This window comes from Panthera onca, chromosome B2 (assembly GCF_046562875.1).
Source record: "Panthera onca isolate mPanOnc1 chromosome B2, mPanOnc1 haplotype 2, whole genome shotgun sequence".
Classification (NCBI taxonomy): domain Eukaryota; kingdom Metazoa; phylum Chordata; class Mammalia; order Carnivora; family Felidae; genus Panthera; species Panthera onca.
In genome coordinates this window covers 28,179,422-28,200,643 of record NC_138343.1, presented here as the reverse complement: position 1 = coordinate 28,200,643, position 21,222 = coordinate 28,179,422, and the positions used below count along the sequence as shown (strand labels likewise).

Here is a 21,222-nt window from a genome sequence, read left to right as displayed (position 1 = left end):
AGCAAAAATGAACTATTGGACCTCATAAAGATAAAAAGCTTCTGCACTGCCAAGGAAACAATCAACAAAACTAAAAGGCAACTAACAGAATGGGATAAGATATTTGCAAATGACATATTGGACAAAGGGCTAGTATCCAAAATCTATAAAGAGCTCACCAAACTCCATACCCGAAAATCAAATAACCCAGTGGAGAAATGGGCAGAAAACATAAATAAACACTTCTCTAAAGAAGACATCCAGATGGCCAACAGGCACATGAAAAGATGCTCAACATCACTCCTCATCAGGGAAATACAAATCAAAACCACACTCAGATACCACCTCATGCCAGTCAGAGTGGCGAAAATGAACAAATCAGACTATAGATGCTGGAGAGGATGTGGAGAAACGGGAACCCTCTTGCACTGTTGGTGGGAATACAAACTGGTGCAGCTGCTCTGGAAAACCAGTGTGGAGGTTCCTCAAAAAATTAAAAATAGATCTACCCTATGACCCAGCAATAGCACTGCTAGGAATTTACCCAAGGGATATAGCAGTGCTGATACATAGGGGCATATGTACCCCAATGTTTATAGCAGCACTTTCAACAATAGTCAAATTATGGAAAGAGCCTAAATGTCCATCAACTGATGAATGGATAAAGAAACTGTGGTTTATATACACAATGGGATACTATGTGGCAATGAGAAAGAATGAAATATGGCCTTTTGTAGCAACATGAACGGAACTGGAGAGTGTTATGCTAAGCGAAATACGTCATACAGAGAAAGACAGATACCATATGTTTTCACTCTTATGTGGATCCTGAGAAACTTAACAGAAGACCATGGGGGAGGGGAAGGAAAAAAAAAAAAAGAGGTTAGAGAGGGAAGGAGCCAAAACATAAGAGGCTATTAAAAACGGTGAACAGGGGAGCCTGGGTGGCTCAGTCGGTTAAGCGTCCGACTTCAGCTCAGGTCACGATCTCGCGGTCCGTGAGTTCGAGCCCCGCGTCGGGCTCTGGGCTGATGGCTCAGAGCCTGGAGCCTGCTTCCGATTCTGTCTCCCTCTCTCTCTGCCCCTCCCCCATTCATGCTCTGTCTCTCTCTGTCTCAAAAATAAATAAACGTTAAAAAAAAAATTTTTTTTTTTAAATAAAAAAATAAAAAAAACGGTGAACAAAGTGAGGGTTAATGGGGGGTGGGAGGGAGGGGAGGGTGGGTGATGGGTACTGAGGAGGGCACCTGTTGAAATGAGCCCTGGGTGTTGTATGGAAACCAACTTGACAATAAATTTCATATTTAAAAAAAAAAAATCATTGCTTGATTTGGGATCCCTATCACTATGGGATCAGATAATGGGCCAGCGTTCATGGCTGAGGTGGTGCGGCTGGTGGCAAAGGGGTTAAAGATCACCTTGAAGTTACACACGGCATACCAACCCCAGAGCTCCAGGAAGGTAAAATGAATGAACCGAACCCTGAAGCTACAATTAAGTAAACTATGCCAGGAAACCCACCTACACTGGGACCGAGTGTTGCCAAATGCCTTGTTAAGAATCAGGTATAGCACCACTAAGCAGATGGGGTTCTCCCCTTATGAAATCTTTATGGGTGCCCTTTCCCAATTATCAAGGGCATAAGGGGGGGACCTAAATGAGATAGGCAATCTAACCCTAAGGCAAGAGATACAGCCCCTTGGCTCTACCCTAATCACCTTACACCACTGGGTTAGGGAGTGATTACCTGTGAGTCTGACCACAGAGGCTCACCCCTTTGAACCAGGAGATGCTGTATGGGTGAAGAAGTAGAATGTCCAACCCCTAAAATCCCTCTGTAGGGGCCCGTTCACTGTCATTCCGTCCACCCCTACTGAGGTAAAGATAACCGAGCTGGGTCTCTGGATTCACCACAGCAAAATTAAGCCAGCATCTTGAAACTGGGAGCTGATTCATCAATGCCGTGCAAGCTGACCATATGGAAGAAGCAATGTGCAACTCCAGAGGCTCTGGGAGACTGCAGCCCTGCAGTGACTGGGGACAGTCACTCCAGACGCTGACTAATCTACACACAGCAGAAGCTTGAGAAATCGATGGTCTGGTGGAACAGATAGACTGTCCCTATTTTCTATATCTGTTCCCTTACTGTGAAGAGCTGTCACCCCTCGTGTCTTGCCATCACTGTGATTCTTGCTCTACTTTTTGCCACAGGATTGGCAGCGGCCGCCCTGGCCAGATGGCAGTATGGTGAGAGATTTCTGCTAGCACTCACCTTCCTTTTGTGGATAGGATGCTTCATTGGTATCGGTTGCTTCTAATCTGGACCTTTTCTGTAGACCTAGATTCCTCATCATGTGACCCATGTATTCACATAACCAAGTCAGGCCAGGGAGTCACTTGGACCTTACTATACCATACTCACTTCTTATGCCAAGGAAAAGTCCTGGGGACCTGCAGACATAATAAGACCACATATTCTATCTGCCAATGGGAGAGTCAGTATACTTGCTTTGACCCACAATACTCCCCCAGTGAAGATTGTTTAGAAGTCCGATCCTACCAAGAGTAGGGGGCCTTGGTCAGCTAGACACAAATTATTAACCCAAAACGACAGGTGTCAATGCTGTTTGACATATGTGTGGTTATAGGTATTGGCCCAGAGGCATCTGTCATATGAAAAAAGTGGGCACTTGTCATAGAGGGCCCAAGGACTCTTGATATACCATGCAGAGGCTTAGATTAGGAGCAGGAATACTGACTCAATGACAAACACGTGTGTGAGGAAAATGGTTTTTGTGCCGATACACCTGAGTTTTTATGCCCTAGCAGGAGCTGTGTTTCATGGACTACTTGGGAAAAAAGAAGGCATGACAGCATTCTTTCAGAAGGGAGTGACTACACCAAATTGTCAGTTGGGGACCTGTAATCCGGTTAATTTTACTACTCTTAACCTGGGAGACCCCTGATGGAATGGTAGCTGGCAGATGGGGATATATATCCATGGACGGGGCACAGACACAGGAACAGTGTCGTATTTTAAGAGTTATTGTCACACGTAAGGCCACAACTCACCAGGTCTTTCATTCCTTTTATGAAGAAATGGAGAAGGGTCCTCCTCCTGTCTGTCACGATGAAAATCTATTTCTAGCCCTAGCAGAGACTATAGCCCAAACTCTAAAGATCTCTTCTTGTTATGTATGCGAGGGAACCAACATGGGGGATCAATGGCCATAGGAGGCTAGAGAATTAGATCCCTGAGAACCTTATAATGGAACAGAATGCCCCAACCCTACTACTGGGGTTTGGCTCCTCAAAACCTCAATTACTGGAAAAAAAAAACAAAAAACTGCCTTGCCCAGGGGGAAAGGAAGTTCACCATCTCTGTTGGAAGCTTAACATGCCTACCTAGGCCAAAGATTTTATAACTCAGGAAACCCAAAGGTGGGGAACCCCAGATCACCTTGAGCCAGATCCCCACCCCTTGTCTAACTTCTCTCATCTCCAAGAGGCCTGGGACATTGTCGACACAGTCATCAAATGGTGGGCCCCAGGTGGACTATACTGGATATGTGGAAGGACAGACTACACAACACTTCCCTCAGGCTGGTCAGGGTCATGTGTGCTGGGAACTATTTGTTCATCTTTCTTCCTGATCCCACTTGCCAGAGGGGAACATTTGGGAATCCAAGTGTATGGGGACAGGGAGACTCAAAGGAAACAACATGCCCTACAAATTGGCAATTGGAAAGATAATGAATGGCCTCCCAAGTGTATAATCCAATATTATGGCCCTGTCACCTGGGCAGAAGATGGATCCTGGGGCTAACGCACTCCCATCTGCATGCTAAACCGCATAATCAGACTGCAAGCAGTTGTACAAATTATAACCAATGAAACTGCCAGAGTTCTTAACTTAATAGTCAAGCAGCAAACTAAAATGAGCAATGTTATCTATTAAAATTGCTTGACGTTAGATTATTTGCTTGCTTTGGAGGGAGGAGTTTGTGGAAATTTTAACCTGAGCAACTGCTGCCTACAGATAGGTGATGAAGGAAAAGTCATAGAGGCGATAAATCGAATGAGAAAGGTTGCTCATGTCCCAGTCCAGACCTGGAAAGGTTGGGACCCCAGGGAGTTATTTGGAGGATGGTTTTCAACTCTTGGGGGATTCAAAATCCTCATAGGTATTATTCTCTTAATTTGGTGACCTTGCTTAATCCTACCTTGCCTAGCTCCCCTGGTTATGCAGTCTGTCTCCAGCCTCACTGACGTAATGGTCAAAAAGAAAACAGCCATGCATGTGATGATGTTATGGAAGTATAAACCCCTAAACCAAGATGATGCTCTTTGACCCAAAGTAAGGGGTCCGAGCATCAATAGGGGTAATGTGGTAGAGTCCCTCCCTAAGGAATATCGTGAAAACCTAAAGCCAAGGGAAGGCGACCTGGCTATATGCAGGTGTACAACATTCCTCACAACTCTGCAACAAAGACCATCCTTTCAGACTTTGAATGTTACTATATATGGGAGACAAAGGAGCAAAACTTGTACAAAAGGAAAACCCCCACTGCGCTAGGGGCTCAGTGTTTTGGGTACAAACCCACTGAGCCCATGCCAACACGATGAATGAAGTTGCTTCCTGGACAGAAAAGGTTCAGTGTCCTGTCTCTCTGTACAAGAATCCTGCTACAAATTCATCATCAAAAACTTTCCTACAGGGGCGCCTGGGTGGCTCAGTCGGTTAAGCGTCCGACTTCAGCTCAGGTCACGATCTCACGGTCCGTGAGTTCGAGCCCCGCGTAGGGCTCTGGGCTGATGGCTCAGAGCCTGGAGCCTGCTTCCAATTCTGTATCTCTCTCTCTCTCTCTGCCCCTCCCCCGTTCATGCTCTGTCTCTCTGTCTCAAAAATAAATAAACGTTAAAAAAAACTAAAAAAAAAACCAAAACTTTCCTACAACGAAAACTCCAGAAGTGCACCTGGGTGGCTCAGTCAGTTAAGAGTACGACTTTGCCTCAGGTAATGATCTCACAGTTTGTGAGTTAGAGCCCCAAGTTGGGCTCTGTGCTGACAGCTCAGAGCCTGAAGCCTGTTTCAAATTCTGTGTCACCCTCTCTCTCTCTGCCCCTCCCCTACTCATTCTCTTTCTCTCAAAAATAAACATAAAAAAAAGAAGAAGAAAGAAAAAAAAAGAAAACTCCAGACCTAGTGGTTTCACTGATAAAAACTATCAAAGATTTAAGGAAGAAATAATACCAAGCCTGAAGCCTGTTTCAAATTCTGTGTCTCCTTCTCTCTCTGCCCCTCCCCTACTCGCTCTCTTTCTCTCAAAAATAAACATTAAAAAAAGAAGAAGAAAGAAAGGAAAAAAAAAACTCCTGACCTAGTGGTTTCACTGATAAAAGCTATCAAACATTTAAGGAAGAAATAATACCAAGCCTACATGAATTATTTCAGAAAACAGAAGCTGTGGGAAGACATCATGACCGTGTGGGGTTTATAAACTCTGCTGTGCAAAGGCAGTTTCCCTTTCAAAACTCAATCACTGTAAATAACATTAAAGTAAAAAGAAAAACCATGTATTTATCTAAAAAGATGTAGAAATCATTGACAAAATTCAATACCTATTCATGATTTAAAAACCTCAACAAACTAGAAATAGAAAGGACCTCTTAATAAAGGAAAACGGGGTGGGAGGGATCACCTAACATTACACTTAATGATGAAATATACAGTGCTTTTCCTCTCAGACCAGTAAATAAAGGAAAAATGTCTCACTCATCTTGTCTATATAACAATGCTCTAGAGGTCCTAGCCAGTGCTATAAGACAATAAGGCTAAAGAAATAAGTGGCATAATGACTGCAAAGGAAGTATTTCCATTTGCAGATGTCATAATTGTTTATACAGAAAATCCTAAGGAATCAACTAAGCAACTAATAGTACTAATAACTGAATTTAGCAAGATATCATTATTCATGGTTAATAATCAAAAAGTATCTACTTTAAATTCTAGTGGGAAACAATTACAGTCAAATTTTTAAAAGTTCTGTTTAAGAATATCATTGTAAAAACCAAAATACTTAAAAAATACATTTAATAAAAACAACATACAAGACTTCTTGAAAACTTTAAAATAGAGAAGGCAAAAAAAGAACTAAATAAGTGAAGAACTATACAGTCTATGGGCCAGATAATTCAATGTTATTGAAATATCAATTCTCCCAAAATGGAAGAGTAAGTTATACAAGCTTATGTAAAGAAACTAGCAAGCTGATGCTAAAATTCCTACAGATCTTCAAAGAACCTACAATAGCCAAAACAGTTTTAGGAGGGGAAAGTTTTTTAACTTTTTTTAACTCTTACAGAACATGATTTAAAGACTTATTATAAATCTACAGTAATCAAGACAGTGAGTTGCTGGCATAAGGATAACCTAATGAATGAGAAGAACAGAGTTCAGAAATGGACCCATGCTTATATAACCAGTTGATTTTTGACAACACAACAAAACAATTCAAGGGAAATAAAAACATTTTCATCAAATGGTATTGAAATAATTCAGTTTCCACATAGGGGGGAAAGGAATCTAAATATAGCCTCACACCACTTACAAAAATTAATTCAAGATGGATCACATCTAAACATAAAATTATAAACAATAAAGAAGATAAAATAAGAGGGCATCTCTACACATAGAGTTCTTCTCCAACATGGCAAACAATAACCATACATTGAAACACCTGGTATTTTTAGACTTCATCAAAATTGAAACTTTCTCATCAAAAGAAAATAAACAGGCAACCATACACTGGCAGAAAATATTCTCAATAGATTTATCTGACAAAGGACTTTATATCAAAAACACAATTTTTCAACTTAAGCAACCCGATTTTTAAAAAATGAGCAAAAACTCTGAAAATCCTCTTCACAAAAGATGAACTCAGAGTTTTTAATAAACATATATATGACATATATGATGGACAGATACACAGATAGGCAGATGTATGTATCCGATAGATTGTGAGTGTGTGTTTCCTAGCTCTGTACACAATGAGAGAGGCTACACGTAATATTACATAAGTAGCAATGAGCATACCTAACTTCTAAGTACCATCATCCAATAAAGGGAACCAGAATCCTTGGAGAAACTGCTGATTCCAGGGCCAAAGCAGGACAACTACAAGATAAACCTAAATCATTTTGTTACATCAGTAGGGAAGTACTCACCGAAGGGGCTCCCATTACCCAAATCTGAGACATTTGGACATCAAAAAAATTAATGATAGCAATGCATTGTAATCTATTATATAAGAAAATATGCAAGACCATCCTATTAACATAAACCAGTAAAAAAAAATAGAGAAGAAAACTCTCCTTACTACAGAATGTTAACCAATAAATAAGAAAGTTATGATACAATTATTAATTACCAATGGATGCTAAAACTAGTGTTTGGCTTAAAAAAATGGATATTTACATAGTCTCAAAGCATCTCTCTACAAATTACCTACAAAGGGAAAAACAGTAGTTTTACAAAAGATCTGACACCTATCACGTTAACCAAGGGATCCAAATTAAAATCACCAATGTTGCAACAAACATGATGTCGTTGATGTATTACACTGGGAAGAATCTGACATCACTTCTGTGATAGTCCTGCTAAAAATGCATAACCCAAAACTAATCAGACAACCTAAATTCACAGACATTCTATAAAATCATTGGTCTGTACTCTTTGAAAATGTCAAGGTCAATAAAAACAAAGAAAAGCTGAAGAACTATTCTATATTAAAGGACAATAATGAGACAGTACAACTAGAGATGCCTAGGTGGCTCAGTCAGTTGAGCATCTGACTTCAGCTCCAGTCATGATCTCATGTTAGGTGAGATCAAGCCCCATGTCTGGCTCACTGCTGTCAGCACAGAGCCCACTTAGGATCCTCTGCCCCATCCCCTTCTCTGCCCCTCCCCTGCTTGCACTCTCTCTCAAAAATAAATAAAATATTTTAAAAAAGAGAGAGAAAAGACACATTACAATTAAATATACTGCATGATCCTGGATGGATTCTAGAAGAGGAAAAAAATACCTTCTATAAAGTACAAAATTGGACAAATTATCACCATCTGAATTGGAACTGCATTTACATAGTATGGTATGTAAATTCTCACTTTGATAAATGTACTGTGGTAATGTAAGAGAATGTCTTTGTTCTTAATTACCTACTGAAGTATGTAGGGAAAAAATGTTTGCACCATATTTTCAAATGAGTTAAAGAAATACATACTGACAGACTGACAGAATAATAAAAATAAATGGGACAAAAAGTAAATATATCAAAAGTGGGGGTTGGGTTAAATAGGTAATGGGGATTAAGGAGGGCACTTGTGATGAGAACAACGTGTTGTATGGAAGTGCTGAATCACTAAATTCTTCACCTGAAATTAATACTACACTGTATGTTAACCAGCAGGAATTTAAATAAAAACTGGAGAAAAAAAGAAAAGTAAACAATTGGTCACTCTAGCTAAAGAGCTTACAGTTGTTATTTACCATAATTTTTTTTCCTTATATGGGCTCCATGCCCAACATGGAACCCAACATGGGGCATAAACTCAAGACCCTAAGATCAAGACCTATGCTGAGACTGGACTCTTAACTAACTGAGCCACCTAAGCACCCCACCACTGTATTTTCTTATAAGTTTATAGGAGTGAGTTACTTTTACTATTTTTTTTAAGTTTTCTGTAAGTTTGAACCTGTATCAAAATAAAAAGTTCTCAATAATGCTTTGTTAATATTTTAAAATAAAGCAAAACTAAATCAAATTATTATTCTCCTACTAATCAATGTACAAGGTCCACTGTTAGTCAACAGATAAATATTTACTTGCATATTCATATTAACAAAATGCACAAATAAGCAATGAATAAACAATTACTAAGCAAAAGACATGCTAAAACTAATGTTTGGTTAAAAAAAGAATATTTACCAAGTCCCATATATTTAACTATATTTAGTAAATACACTAAAATTATAAAAATTTCAAAAATAAATATTCTTTTAATGGGTCATATAGTACTATCGCTTTAAACATGTTTCTAAGCATGTACAAAAGAGTATAAAGCTTGTTTTGAGAATGTGCTTGAAAACTATTATAAATTGTTAAGCCTGAAATTTAGTAAGCTAACACATATTAATAAAATTTTTCAAGAAAGCATAGACATATTTCAACACAAAGTTCCAACAACTGCTTTAATAAACAGAAATTATATTGTTCCCAAAGATACCATAACACTGCAGGGAAAACAAACACTAAGGAAAGAGTAGGTAATTAAGCTGCCTCACTGATTAATGTCTACAGTTCTGGACAAAGGAAAATGCTTTGTTCAATTGGCATGGAAAATTAGACCACTGCTGAGTGGTGGTTTAATTATCTTTATATTATCCCTGTCCTTAGTATTAGACTATAAAACAGATAAGCATGTGGCTTCAACTGATTACTTTCAGAATCTAAAGAACAAATATTTAGGCAGAAATATCTTACAATCTTTATTTCCAGAAAAACAGTAGGATGAAAACATTCAGAATATTACTGAAAAGGTAATTAATAAAATATTAGACTGTCAGCTACCCTTCACATGGTGGTGGTGATTATCAGTAGGACATGTCAGTACTCAACAGAATCAAAGCCAAGAGACTTGATCCAATTAATGCCTAGACCTGTCATCTGAAGAAATTGCAACCCAAAGATGTTAAATGATTATTTCAAGGTCACACATCTAATTACTTATAAAACAGACCATATCCTTGGTTTCCTGACTCCTAGGAGTCTAATATCACTCTTTCCTTTATACCACACTGCATACTATGAGGTCATTTTTCTATCTGATAGCCCACATTATGAGAACCTTAGTTGCTTCCTATGTGACTGAGTTACTACTGCTCATTCTGGTGTGAAAAAGAATTGAAATTAGAGTAACTCTAGTTTAAAAAAAAGAAAAAGAAAAAAAAAAGAAACCCTCCCCACTCCAAAAAACAAACAAACAAACAGAGAAACACTACTAAGAAGTAGTTTCCAATTTACTTCCAGTATTTCAAATCCATTTTGAGAGCATTTATAGAAGATCATAATCTTAACTATGTTAACCTCAAAGTTTGTCCAAGTAAAACAAAGTAATGTCTGGTAACAATAGGTAATGTCTGGGCCACTACTAATGATAATGAATCAAAAAATATGATCTATTTTCTTATTTATGATTGAGGAGTATAGCTGTGTTCCAGACATTCAAATCAGAGGCAGCTGAAAACCCAGCATTCATTATACTGGCTCATATGTAAAAATTAATGGTATTTCCTTACCATGAAACATTACTTACATGTCCCCAAACATGGGCAAACCATTATCTCAGGAAGACCATTTAGGCATTTAATTTAGAAATATAAGAATATCTGCTTTTTACTCTACAAGGTCCAAAACACATAAAACAATGCCCACCACACAGTATGTACTCAGTAATTATTTGTAAAATGAATTATAGAAAGAGATCTCTTTTCAACCTGCCCTAAATTAGAAATATCCTACATTATAATGTTTTGTTTAGTGTCACAAATAAATAATTTCTTATCACTATGAGGGAAGAGTCTAAGCCTTAAAAAACAGAATTCATCTCCAAACGTTTTCAGTTTCACAACCCATGCCAGGCTAACAGAGACATTTTTAAAGGAAAATTCTCATCTATGCTTGTCATTAAGTGTCTACAAATTTTCTTCACAAAGATTTCCAAATGCAAGAAACCAGTAGTCTTTGAAAATCTGTCCTAAGGTCTTTCTTATGCAAATATACTAAACAGGTTAACAAAAATTTGGCTTTGCCTTGTCATAAACCTCATTTAATTAAAATAATATAGTATTAACCTTACACATTTCATCAATGATTTATTTTCTAAAGATACAGTGAAACATAAAAGCCTAAGTGTTTTCCTGCTTCTTAGTAGTGTTTCTCTAAAATAAAGAAACAGAAGCTGAAATAATTTCTAAACTTGATGCCTTGATTTTTTAATGTGTATTGGTCTTCCAGAGAATTATCATTTTCTGGCAGATAAATCCCTTCCTACCTGCAAGAACAAAGGACATCTTCACACAAGGACAGTAGACAACAGCTTTTAAAATGTTTTGGACTTTTTTCATTTAAATTTTATCTTTTCAGATAAGTAATAGAGTCACAAGGCAATCTAGATTTATTTTAATAAACAAAAGTATATCCAATCTGTTAAGTCTCTAAACTAAGCCATAATAGACCAAGCTCAAATACTTAACATACATAGTTTGTAGATCAGGGTTTTAAAATGGGTTCTGGCATTAATAATGGCAATACAAGATAAAAGCCCTGGGGCATCTGGGTGGCTCAGTCAATGCTGCATAGGACTTTGGCTCAGGTCACCATCTCAGGGTTTGTGGGTTCGAACCCCACCTCCGGCTCTGTGCTGATAGCTGAGTCTGGAGCCTGCTTCGGATTCTGTGCCTCTCTCTCTGACCTTCCCTTGCTCATACTGTCTCTGTCTCAAAAATAAACATTAAAAAAGAAAAGAAAATTAAAAGCCCTTAGTTACTTTTATGCTCTCTGAAACTGTTTTCTTATCTATAAATAAGGTGGGTAGATGAGATCATCCCTAAGGATGATTCTGTAAGAATTTTACTCATTGGACCAGGCTTTAAAATTCAATTAATAATTGTAAGACTAGAAACTGGCAATGCCTGACTTTTCACAACTAAACTATAATAAAAACATGTTATTTTAAAATGTTTGTATTCATTATAAACATTTTTTACTAGACCATTGAAAGAATCTGAATTTTTAAGACCTTATATTTAGATGTTACAGTATGAGATGGTCTTTTAATTTTTCTTTAATAGCAACATACCTGTAGGTTGAGTAGAGGAATAAATTACACCTCTCGTTTTCAAAAGTTACATTACAAAGACTAGGCTACAAAACTTTTATAGATACTTTCCGTTAATGAATTATTAAAAGTTAACCATCATAATAATTTACCTTAAAGTGCACAAATATGTATTTTCCAAAATAAACAATAAGTTTTTTTTCATTTTCCTGGTTTTATTAAATACAGAGAAAAGAGGCACAGGAAAAGATAGAGGGAGAGAGGGAGAGACAGACAGACGGAGGGAAGGAAGGAGAGGTAAAAAGGCAGACTTTTACTACAGCTTGAAAATTCTCACTTAATTAATAAACTAAAGGAAAAAAAATTGGAAAAGATACTAGAAACAAGTATGAGAAGTCATTTCTGTGTTATGCACAGAAAAAAAAAAGTGCATATCTTATAATTTTCTCACTGAGTTAAAGATTTGTTTTACATTTTCATCTTTCATTTAAAAAGCTTTAAAATATTCACCAAGCAACTGTGTTTAATTCATAAATTAGAAAAAAACTTAAGCCATAATTCTGAAAGTTATGTTAATAATTTTAAGATACTATGTTTGAAATAATTTTTAAAACAACTATTTAATCTTCTTATATTGAAACCCTCAGAGGACTGAAATGGAATCTGCTCAAACTGAAAGATCTTAAAGAGCCAGAGTTCAAGTGACTTGCCTAGGTCTCATGTTTCTGTGTTCTTTCCACAACACCATGAATGGAATTTACAAATCAGCAAAACAAAATAAATTAGCAAATTTAAGCATTTTATCACCAAATCGAGTAGGAAATTATTCATTAGTGATTAAAATGTAGCCATGGGAATTCACTGAGTCTGCAAAAATAAAGGCTGCCAAGTTAAAGACTTGTCTTATTGCATAAGCCATTAAAAAAGTAAAATTTAATATGAAAGAATATAAACCTTCCCTCTAATCACTGTAGTAGTCCTTTATAACTCCTCCTTCCTCTTCCCAAAATAATGAAACATTAAGAATCATTTTCTATTAGAATAATGTAATACTATGGGGAAAAAATGAAAACTAGGTTTATATAAAAGTTACCCATAAGAAATATCTTAGTAAACATAAATTGACCATTTCCTTGAATCACAGTGAATAAGATGCACTATTAGTGAGCCTAATAACCAACTCAAGCTTTGTAGATGATAAATCTAAAACTATGAATATACATTAATACATACTTTGACCAAAAAACAGCTTAATAAAAACTATGTAATACACGCAAATGCTAAATACCTTTCAGGTATCATATCAAGCTAAGAAAACTCCCTCAGAAAATTATACTTGCTTTAAAAGAATGAAGTTCCCATTTCACATGGTAGCATTTTATAATAAAAACTGATCCAATGTTTCAGGATTCAAAGTTTTTATTTATTTTGTTACAATCCTTTTTGTTAAAAAGAGTTAAAATAGAAAATCTTTTTCTTGTTGGCATCTTAAAAAGTATGAAAAAAACTGATAAAAGTCCAGAAACATAAAAAATGAACTATCCAATTCTTTCACCAATGACTTTTTTAATAAAAGCTTTGTAAAGGAAGAAGGGCTGAACAAAATGTACATTCTATATAGGTCAGTGAGGGTGCAGACTTGCAACCCAATTAACTCAGGGTCTGTTTCAGTTTTGAAAAGACCGTAAGCTTTAAAAAGAAAAAAAAAAAAAAATACAGGCCGCTTGAATTTTTATAAGCAAAAATAAAATACTGAAAAGAGACATCTTCATGAACCAAAAACAAGATGAAGAAGAGTATTGCTCAAAATATTGCATAAAGCTATTGTAGGATTTATTTTGCTGCCCCTCGAAAAACTACAGAAGCTTCCTACTTTCCACTGGTACTTGCAACATATTCTCAGGGTTTCTATCTTGAGGCATATCCTGAGCAGACTTGGAAGGATTTTCCAAAATTGTTAAAATAACTTTTAACAGACACAACATCAGTTTGTACCCTCAAGTTCATTTTGCCATTTAGATTTGCTTCAACCAGCACTTGATCACCCAAGTTTGCTAGCCTTTCTATAGTGCTCTTCAGAGTCTTCAAAGCAGGACGAACACTAACATCATGGGCTTGCACACTGGGCTCCGGGAAATCTTCCAACACCATTCTGGGAAGCAACCTCACAGGCAATCAATCGACTGTGTACCATAAGAGTCCAACCTGTGGGCAATGGCAGCTCCACAGCCACAGCGAGGTGGGGAGGCCACTTATTGGTCAACTGGGGCTTCAGGGCAGAGGCATTCCCTGTGCTTCTCACCGCTCTGAACAAATGATCAGATGGCACCTCTAAATAAATCTCATTAAACTCCTCTGAAACATCTTTCATGTGAAACCAGTGGAAGAAGTCTCCCGCCTCACCTCACACCACACTCTAGCATCACAGATGACCCTGCAGTCATCAGGCCTAAAGCACACTTGTGCTGGCACATGTGGAGCCCACAGACTCTCTCCAGCTTTGATACGGTGCTGCAGATGTGAATAAAGAGCTCCATAAAGTCTTTGCCAGAAATGCTGGCACAAAACTTCATGATGCCATGAGGATGGCATCCAGAGCTTGGTCAGCAGGGGACGACCCATGTAGCAGGTCCCAACAGAGCCAATACTCGGGTTCCACTCACCTGCAGGCCCCCTGAGAAGGGCAACAAGGCATGGCAGACGTGGGGTCCCTAAAACCAAGGCCTCTGTTCCCATCTTCATCTTCCCTCTACCTCCTCCCTTAAAAAGAGCTTTACTGTTTCCACTCTGCTAATTAAAAGGACAGGCATCCCACCACAGAAACTTCTAAATATTCTTTCTAAACTGTACAAAGAAAATTGAAATCATCTTTCACAGAACCACATTTCACTCTGTTGGTATATGCATTAATACTGTCTTCATCAACCAGGACATATATGTACATACAGTTACATGTGCTTTCTAAAACTGTAGCATGCTTAGGCATACATTTGCAACTGATTTTTATACATAAACTATAAGATGGCCATCTTTCCTCACTGGCAAATATAAATCTACATCATTTTCAGGCTGCTTAGTATTCCATTGTAGTGATGTATAATCAAAGTGACAATTCCCAATTTTTTGCTATGATGAATATGACAATGAACATTTTTCTATAAAACTTTTTGCACATTTATCCAATTATTTCCCTACAGTACATTCAAAGACGAATTACCAGTCAGAAGTTGTGCATTTAAGATCCTAACATGTACATATTACCAAACTGGCCTGCAGAAAAGTTTTATCAACACACCCTTCCACCAGGGACACTGGGTAGTAGCAATCTGTTTAATCTGTAGCAATTTGATAGGCAAAGTAAAATAAATGCTCTCAACCTGCATTGTGGGTGAATTCCATTTTAATGATCATTGCAACTTTTTATTAGGTTTATTTTCCTTGATTTTAAGACCTCTAGTAAAAACATTAACTCTCTGTCCACTTTATACACTGTGAATATCTTTCCCAGTTTATCCTTTGTCTTTTCACATTGTTTATGGTGCTCTTTGCTCTTAGGAAATTGAGTCTTTTTTAATGTCAAACCTATCAACCTTTTCTTTGCTACTTCTAGAATCATGCTTTCAAAGTCATGTTTCTGGTACTTTAATGTTGTTTTATCTTCTTAATTACCTAACTCATTTGGAATCTACTTTGGAGTATTAAATAGCTAGTTGACCAAATACCATTTCACTGAACAATCCATTGTTTTCTCCACTAGTCTGAAATGCCACTTTTATTAATGACAAAAATCCTCATTTGAGACTATTTCTAGACCTTCTATATTTTGTCCCACTGACGTATTTTGTAACTATAACATAGTTATTTTAATGAAATATTCAATAGGACAAATAATCTTTAACAAGTTATCTTAACCATCCTGTCATAGGTATTGATCCAGATGAACTTTAAAATATTGTGTAAGATTCTAAAAATAACCCTACTAAAATTTTGATGGGATTATCATGACCCTGACATACTATATTCCTGCTTCTTTTATTTACCTCTACTAACCAGACTGTAAGTCCCAAAGAAAAGGGTTTTTTATATTTCCATACACTGCTATACACCCAGCATTTAGAACATCTACCTGGATATCACTGACACTCAACACGTATTTGTTAAATGAACAAATATATCAATTACATTGACTATCTAGATAATCTCAGGACATTTAAACTATCTACAATACTGAATCTTCCCACATATTCAAATCATTTATAACTGTCAATAAACTGTTCAGCTCTGTTCACAGAGAAGCCCATGTAATTTATCTTGAAGCCAGGCAACTTACTGAGCACTGAGTCTCTCTCAATTGAAATCATTTTCCAAATGATCTTTTTCTTAATGTTTTCTCTACAGAAAATCTTATTACCTTCAAATACTATCATAACTTGGACATTTGCTCTTCAATATTTATGTGTCACTTATTTTAGTTGCCTGACTGTTTTTGCTATATAACTTCTAAAACAATGCTAAATAACTCCATTACTGGGGTGGCTGGGTGGCTCAGTCAGTTAAGCGTCCGACTTCGGCTCTGGTCATAACCTCACAGCTCGTGAGTTTGAGCCAAACGTTGGGCTCTGTGCTGACAGATGAGCCTGGAGCCTGCTTCAGATTCTGTGTCTCCCTCTCTCTCTGCCCTCCCCTGCCCCTCCACTCATGCTCTCTCTCTTTATGAAAAATAAAAAACATTAACAAAATTTAAATAACTCCAGTATTAGCAAGTATCTTTGTCTTACTTCTAAGTAAAGAGACTTTTTAGGTTTTATCCTCATTGCCCCCCCCAAATTTTAATATCATAAATACACCACATTTATGTACTTTATGCATAAAAATTAAGATCTTTTTTTGTCCCCTCATGGGCTAATTTTCAATTACAGTTCCTGTTGAGAATACATGCTCTATATCCAAAATCTATAAAGAACTCACCAAACTCCACACCTGAAAAACAAATAATCCAGTGAAGAAATGGGCAGAAAACATGAATAGACACTTCTCTAAGGAAGACATCCAGATGGCCAACAGGCACATGAAAAGATGCTCAATGTCACTCCTCATCAGGGAAATACAAATCAAAACCACACTCAGATACCACCTCACACCAGTCAGGGTGGCTAAAATGAACAAATCAGGAGACTATAGATGCTGGCGAGGATGTGGAGAAACGGGAACCCTCTTGCACTGTTGGTGGGAATGCAAACTGGTGCAGCCGTTCTGGAAAACAGTGTGGAGGTTCCTCAAAAATTAAAAATAGATCTATCCTATGACCCAGCAATAACACTGCTAGGAATTTACCCAAGGGATACAGGAGTGCTGATGCACAGGAGCACTTGTACCCCAATGTTTATAGCAGCACTTTCAACAATAGTCAAATTATGGAAAAAGCCTAAATGTCCATCAACTGATGAATAGATAAAGAAGATGTGGTTTATATACACAATGGAATACTATGTGGCAATGAGAAAGAATGAAATATGGCCATTTGTAACAACATGGATGGAACTGGAGAGTATTATGCTAAGTGAAGTAAGTCAGGCGGAGAAAGACAGATACCATATGTTTTCACTCATATGTGGATCCTGAGAAACTTAACAGAAGACCATGGGGGAGGGGAAGGAGGGAAAAAAAAGGTTACAGAGAGGGAAGGGGCAAACATAAGAGACTCTTAAATACTGAGAACAAACTGAGGGTTGATGGGGGGTGGGGAAGAGGGGAAAGTGAGTGATGGGCATTGAGGAGGGCACCTGTTGGGATGAGCACTGCGTGTTGTATGGAAACCGATTTGACAATAAATTATATTTAATATAAAAAAATAAAATCTTAAAGAGAAAAAAAGAGAATATACGCTCTAGTACTGTACCATTAGGTAGGATGTTTGCTATTTTATTACATAGTAACAATTATGTTACAGAAAACAGCTTTCGATCCTTAGTTCACTGAAAGTCTGTTTTTAAAATTAGAAATGGACAGTGAAATCTATCAAATATTTTCACAGCATCTTTTGACATAACTTTATTTTTACCTATTAATATAATGAATTGAAATAAATTTCTTAATGAAGTAGTTCATATTCTAGGAATAAACTTTAATTGGTTCCATTTTACCAATCCTTTAAACATTCCTGGATTTGATTTGCTACTACTTTAAGAGTTTTATATCTTAAATCTTATTTTCAGTTAGTCAGAAATTATCTTTTCTTGTACTTCTTTGCTCATTTATTGTAATATCAAGAAGCATTCAGTAGTTTACAAATATTACTGAGCATTTACTATATCTGGAGTGCTATGCTGGCCTTACAGAAAGAATGTGAAGTTTTCCTATCTGCTATCTTACAGTTGTTTAATTATAGAAATATTCTATTCCTTATATGTTTCCTGTTGCTTGCTTGTAAAACAATCTACATCTAATGCATCATTAGCTAAGATTATTTGAGAATTTTCTTCATGATTATGGAACCACATTTTATAAATCTTAAAATAATTAGTATGTTTCAGAAAGTTAGATATTTCATTCTGATTTTCAAATTTAGTATCACACTACTTTCTTGAATAGCTGTGGTTTTATCACTTTTTTCATTGTCTTCAGTATCTGTAAATATCTCTTTTTTCATGGTTAGATTTGTAAATGCTTACTGTTTTAGTGACCTTTTATAATAACAGACCTTGATATGTTATAAATTCTACCTTTTTTCAGGAGAGGTGTTCATTACCTATAGCTTCAACCTGCAGCTTCAACATTTGCTTAAGTCCTCTTCCATGCATTTTATTTTGCTTTGCTTTTCCTACCTGTCTAGATTGAATTCTTAGTTCATTTGTTTTAGTCTTCCTTTAGTAATAACTTTTAAGGCCACCATTTTTCCTACTTATAGCTTTAGTCACACCATAGGGTTTGGCAAGCAGTGGTTGCATTGCTCACTTGTAAATGATCCGTAGTTGCAGTTTTTATTTCTTCTTTGATCCAAGATTAACTTTAGAAAACTTTAAAAACTTCCAGTTAACAGTTTATTGTGGGACTTTTTTTTTTTTTTTTTTAATTCCAGCTTTTACTTGCTTCATTCTTATTCCAGAGTTTGTTTACTTGTTTTGGTCAGAGAATGCAGTCCACAAATGTCCTAACTGGGGAATTTATTGAGAGTTCTCTTCTTAAATCTCTTCATTTACTTATTCACTGAGCTTCTCCAGTGTCTATTTTAGATCAGGAGTCAGCAAACTACAGCAACCAAGAAATTTGGTCTGCCCACCCGTTTTTGTAAATAAAGCTTTATTGGAACACAGCTACGTGAATTCATTTCCATGTTGTTTATGACTGCCTTCTCACTGCAACAGGAAAGATGAGTAGTTGCAATAAAAACCTTAAGGCCAAGAAAAGCCTAATATTTACTATCTCACTTTTCAGAAAAAGTCTATCAACCCCTGTTAGGTGATGGCAGGTCAGGTCAGCATCCCCTGCCTCAATAGGATTATAATCTGAAAGACTTGCAGCTGAAACTGTCTGAATTTCCAGGTATATGTTAAGGTTCCCTTCTGTTTCCAGCACTGGCATTTTCCTCACAGTGATTAGAACATATAAGAAAATAAGAGAGAAAGTAAAAAATATTGGCATATACGATGGCATTTTTATCCTGTAAATCCTAATGATACAAAACTGAATGAATCCTCCAAATATTACTTACGCTTACAAAAAGAATTTCAAAAATTGTTTTAACATCCCTTCTAGAAATTAAGGTCTGTTAAATCAGAGTTCTTGCACAGAACTGAGAGTTGGTACTTAGCTTTGTTTCTTTTAAGACTTGACAAGTTAGATGTTTTTCTGAATAGACTTTTTAATAGTTTTTGGCTTACAGGAAATTTAAGTAGAAAGTACAGAGAATTCCCATATACCTGTAAATATTAGTTGAGGGAAACCTCATTTAGGATGGAGTCAGGAAGCCCTGAAGGAGTTTTCCATCACAGCTTACTTCACATTCCTGGGCAGGAAGAATCCAATTTACTACTCCAGCAGGTGGAAGATTTTCTCCTTGCCCAGCAACAGCTCAGCCACAACTCAGACGATGGGAAACCATCACTGTTAGGTGGAAGCTAGGCATGAGTGACAGGATGATGGACCTTAGACATCTTGATGGAAAGACCCAACAGAGGACTGCCCAGAGACAACCCCATTTCACCCCTCTAGCAGGCTGTTTATGGTTACCAGATCCTGGCAGAGGAAGAGCTACGTTTGTTGTGCTTGCCCTTATTTGACCTATGTCTCTAGAATAAAAATACTGCTGCAGTTTCACAGGAAAGGGCATGCTTAGTTAGCTATTTATTGTATAATCCAAGCCTGTCATTCAAATGTTGCAACCCTAGGACCCACACAAAAGAAAAAATTGGAGTTTCTAGGGCCTTTGCCTCTCTTGACTGGCCCTCTTCTCCCTTGGAGTGTACTTTAATAAAACTTTTCTCACTTTACTTTCATTTATCTGTCCTGTAATTCTTTACTGTGGCAGCAAAAAGAACTGAGGCTTCTGCTAGTAAAATAACAGTTTTATTTTTTAGGTTAACATCATTAATATTTACTTTATTAGAACTAGAAACCTATAGCATGCTTCAGTGGCTTTTTCATTTTTAGTTTGAAAAGTTGTAATAGTTGTGCCTAAACTTAAAAAGCGCATTCTGGGGAAGCCTGGTGGCTCAGTCAGTTAAGCATCCGACTTTGGTTCAGGTCATGATCTTACAGTTTCTGAGTTTGAGCTCCAAGTCAGGCTCTGTGCTGACAGCTCAGAGCCTAGAGCCTGCTTTGTATTCTGTGTCTCTCTCTGTCCTTCTTCCATTCATGCTGTCTCTCTCTCTCAAAAATAAACATTAAAAAAAAAAAAAAATGGGGGTCGCCTGGGTGGCTCAGTCAGTTAAGCATCCAGCTTCAGCTCAGGTTACGATCTCATAGTTCATGAGTTCAAGCCTCAAGTACCCATGATTTTCCTCTCTCAACTGCCAAGTATATAGTCAGTCTCTCTTCATGGTCCCAGGGCAGCTCTTCCTGACCATAAGTCCTGTCCCAGTGCTTTAATAAAATCACCTTTCTTGCACCAAAGACGTCTTCAAGGATTCTTTCTTGGCAGTGGGTTCCGAATCCCACCCCTCCACTCTAAAAAACCTCATGAGGGCCATTTTTCCTCTGAAGAGTTCACACACACTATAAGAAAATTATCTTGTACAAAATGTAGACTGTGAATACTTCCCAAAGCCTACCAGTAAAAATGAGTTTGGACTATGGTAAACACAAAAGAAAGCGTATCTCCAAAACACAACAGTAACTTCAAAA

At 37.1% G+C, this 21,222-nt stretch overlaps 2 protein-coding genes across 5 annotated transcripts in view; both read right to left on the bottom strand.

The window, feature by feature from the left end:
- EXOC2 (exocyst complex component 2) overlaps positions 1-21,222 on the bottom strand; it is a 283,103-nt gene that overhangs the window by 241,878 nt on the left and 20,003 nt on the right. Inside the window, exon 1 of one of the 4 annotated variants that reach the window (XM_060614964.3) lies at positions 2,252-2,397. The exons of the other annotated variants lie outside the window; for them this stretch is intronic. The gene's annotated coding sequence lies outside the window, so the exon portion shown is untranslated. Of the gene's footprint in view, positions 1-2,251; positions 2,398-21,222 lie in introns of those variants that run through there. 4 annotated transcript variants of the gene reach the window in all.
- HUS1B (HUS1 checkpoint clamp component B) lies at positions 13,531-15,773 on the bottom strand. The gene is given in 7 exon segments (XM_078447615.1): positions 13,531-13,659; positions 13,661-13,717; positions 13,719-13,826; positions 13,828-14,061; positions 14,063-14,272; positions 14,275-14,345; positions 14,348-15,773. Coding segments are annotated over 7 exon segments (915 nt in total). The 5' UTR covers positions 14,454-15,773.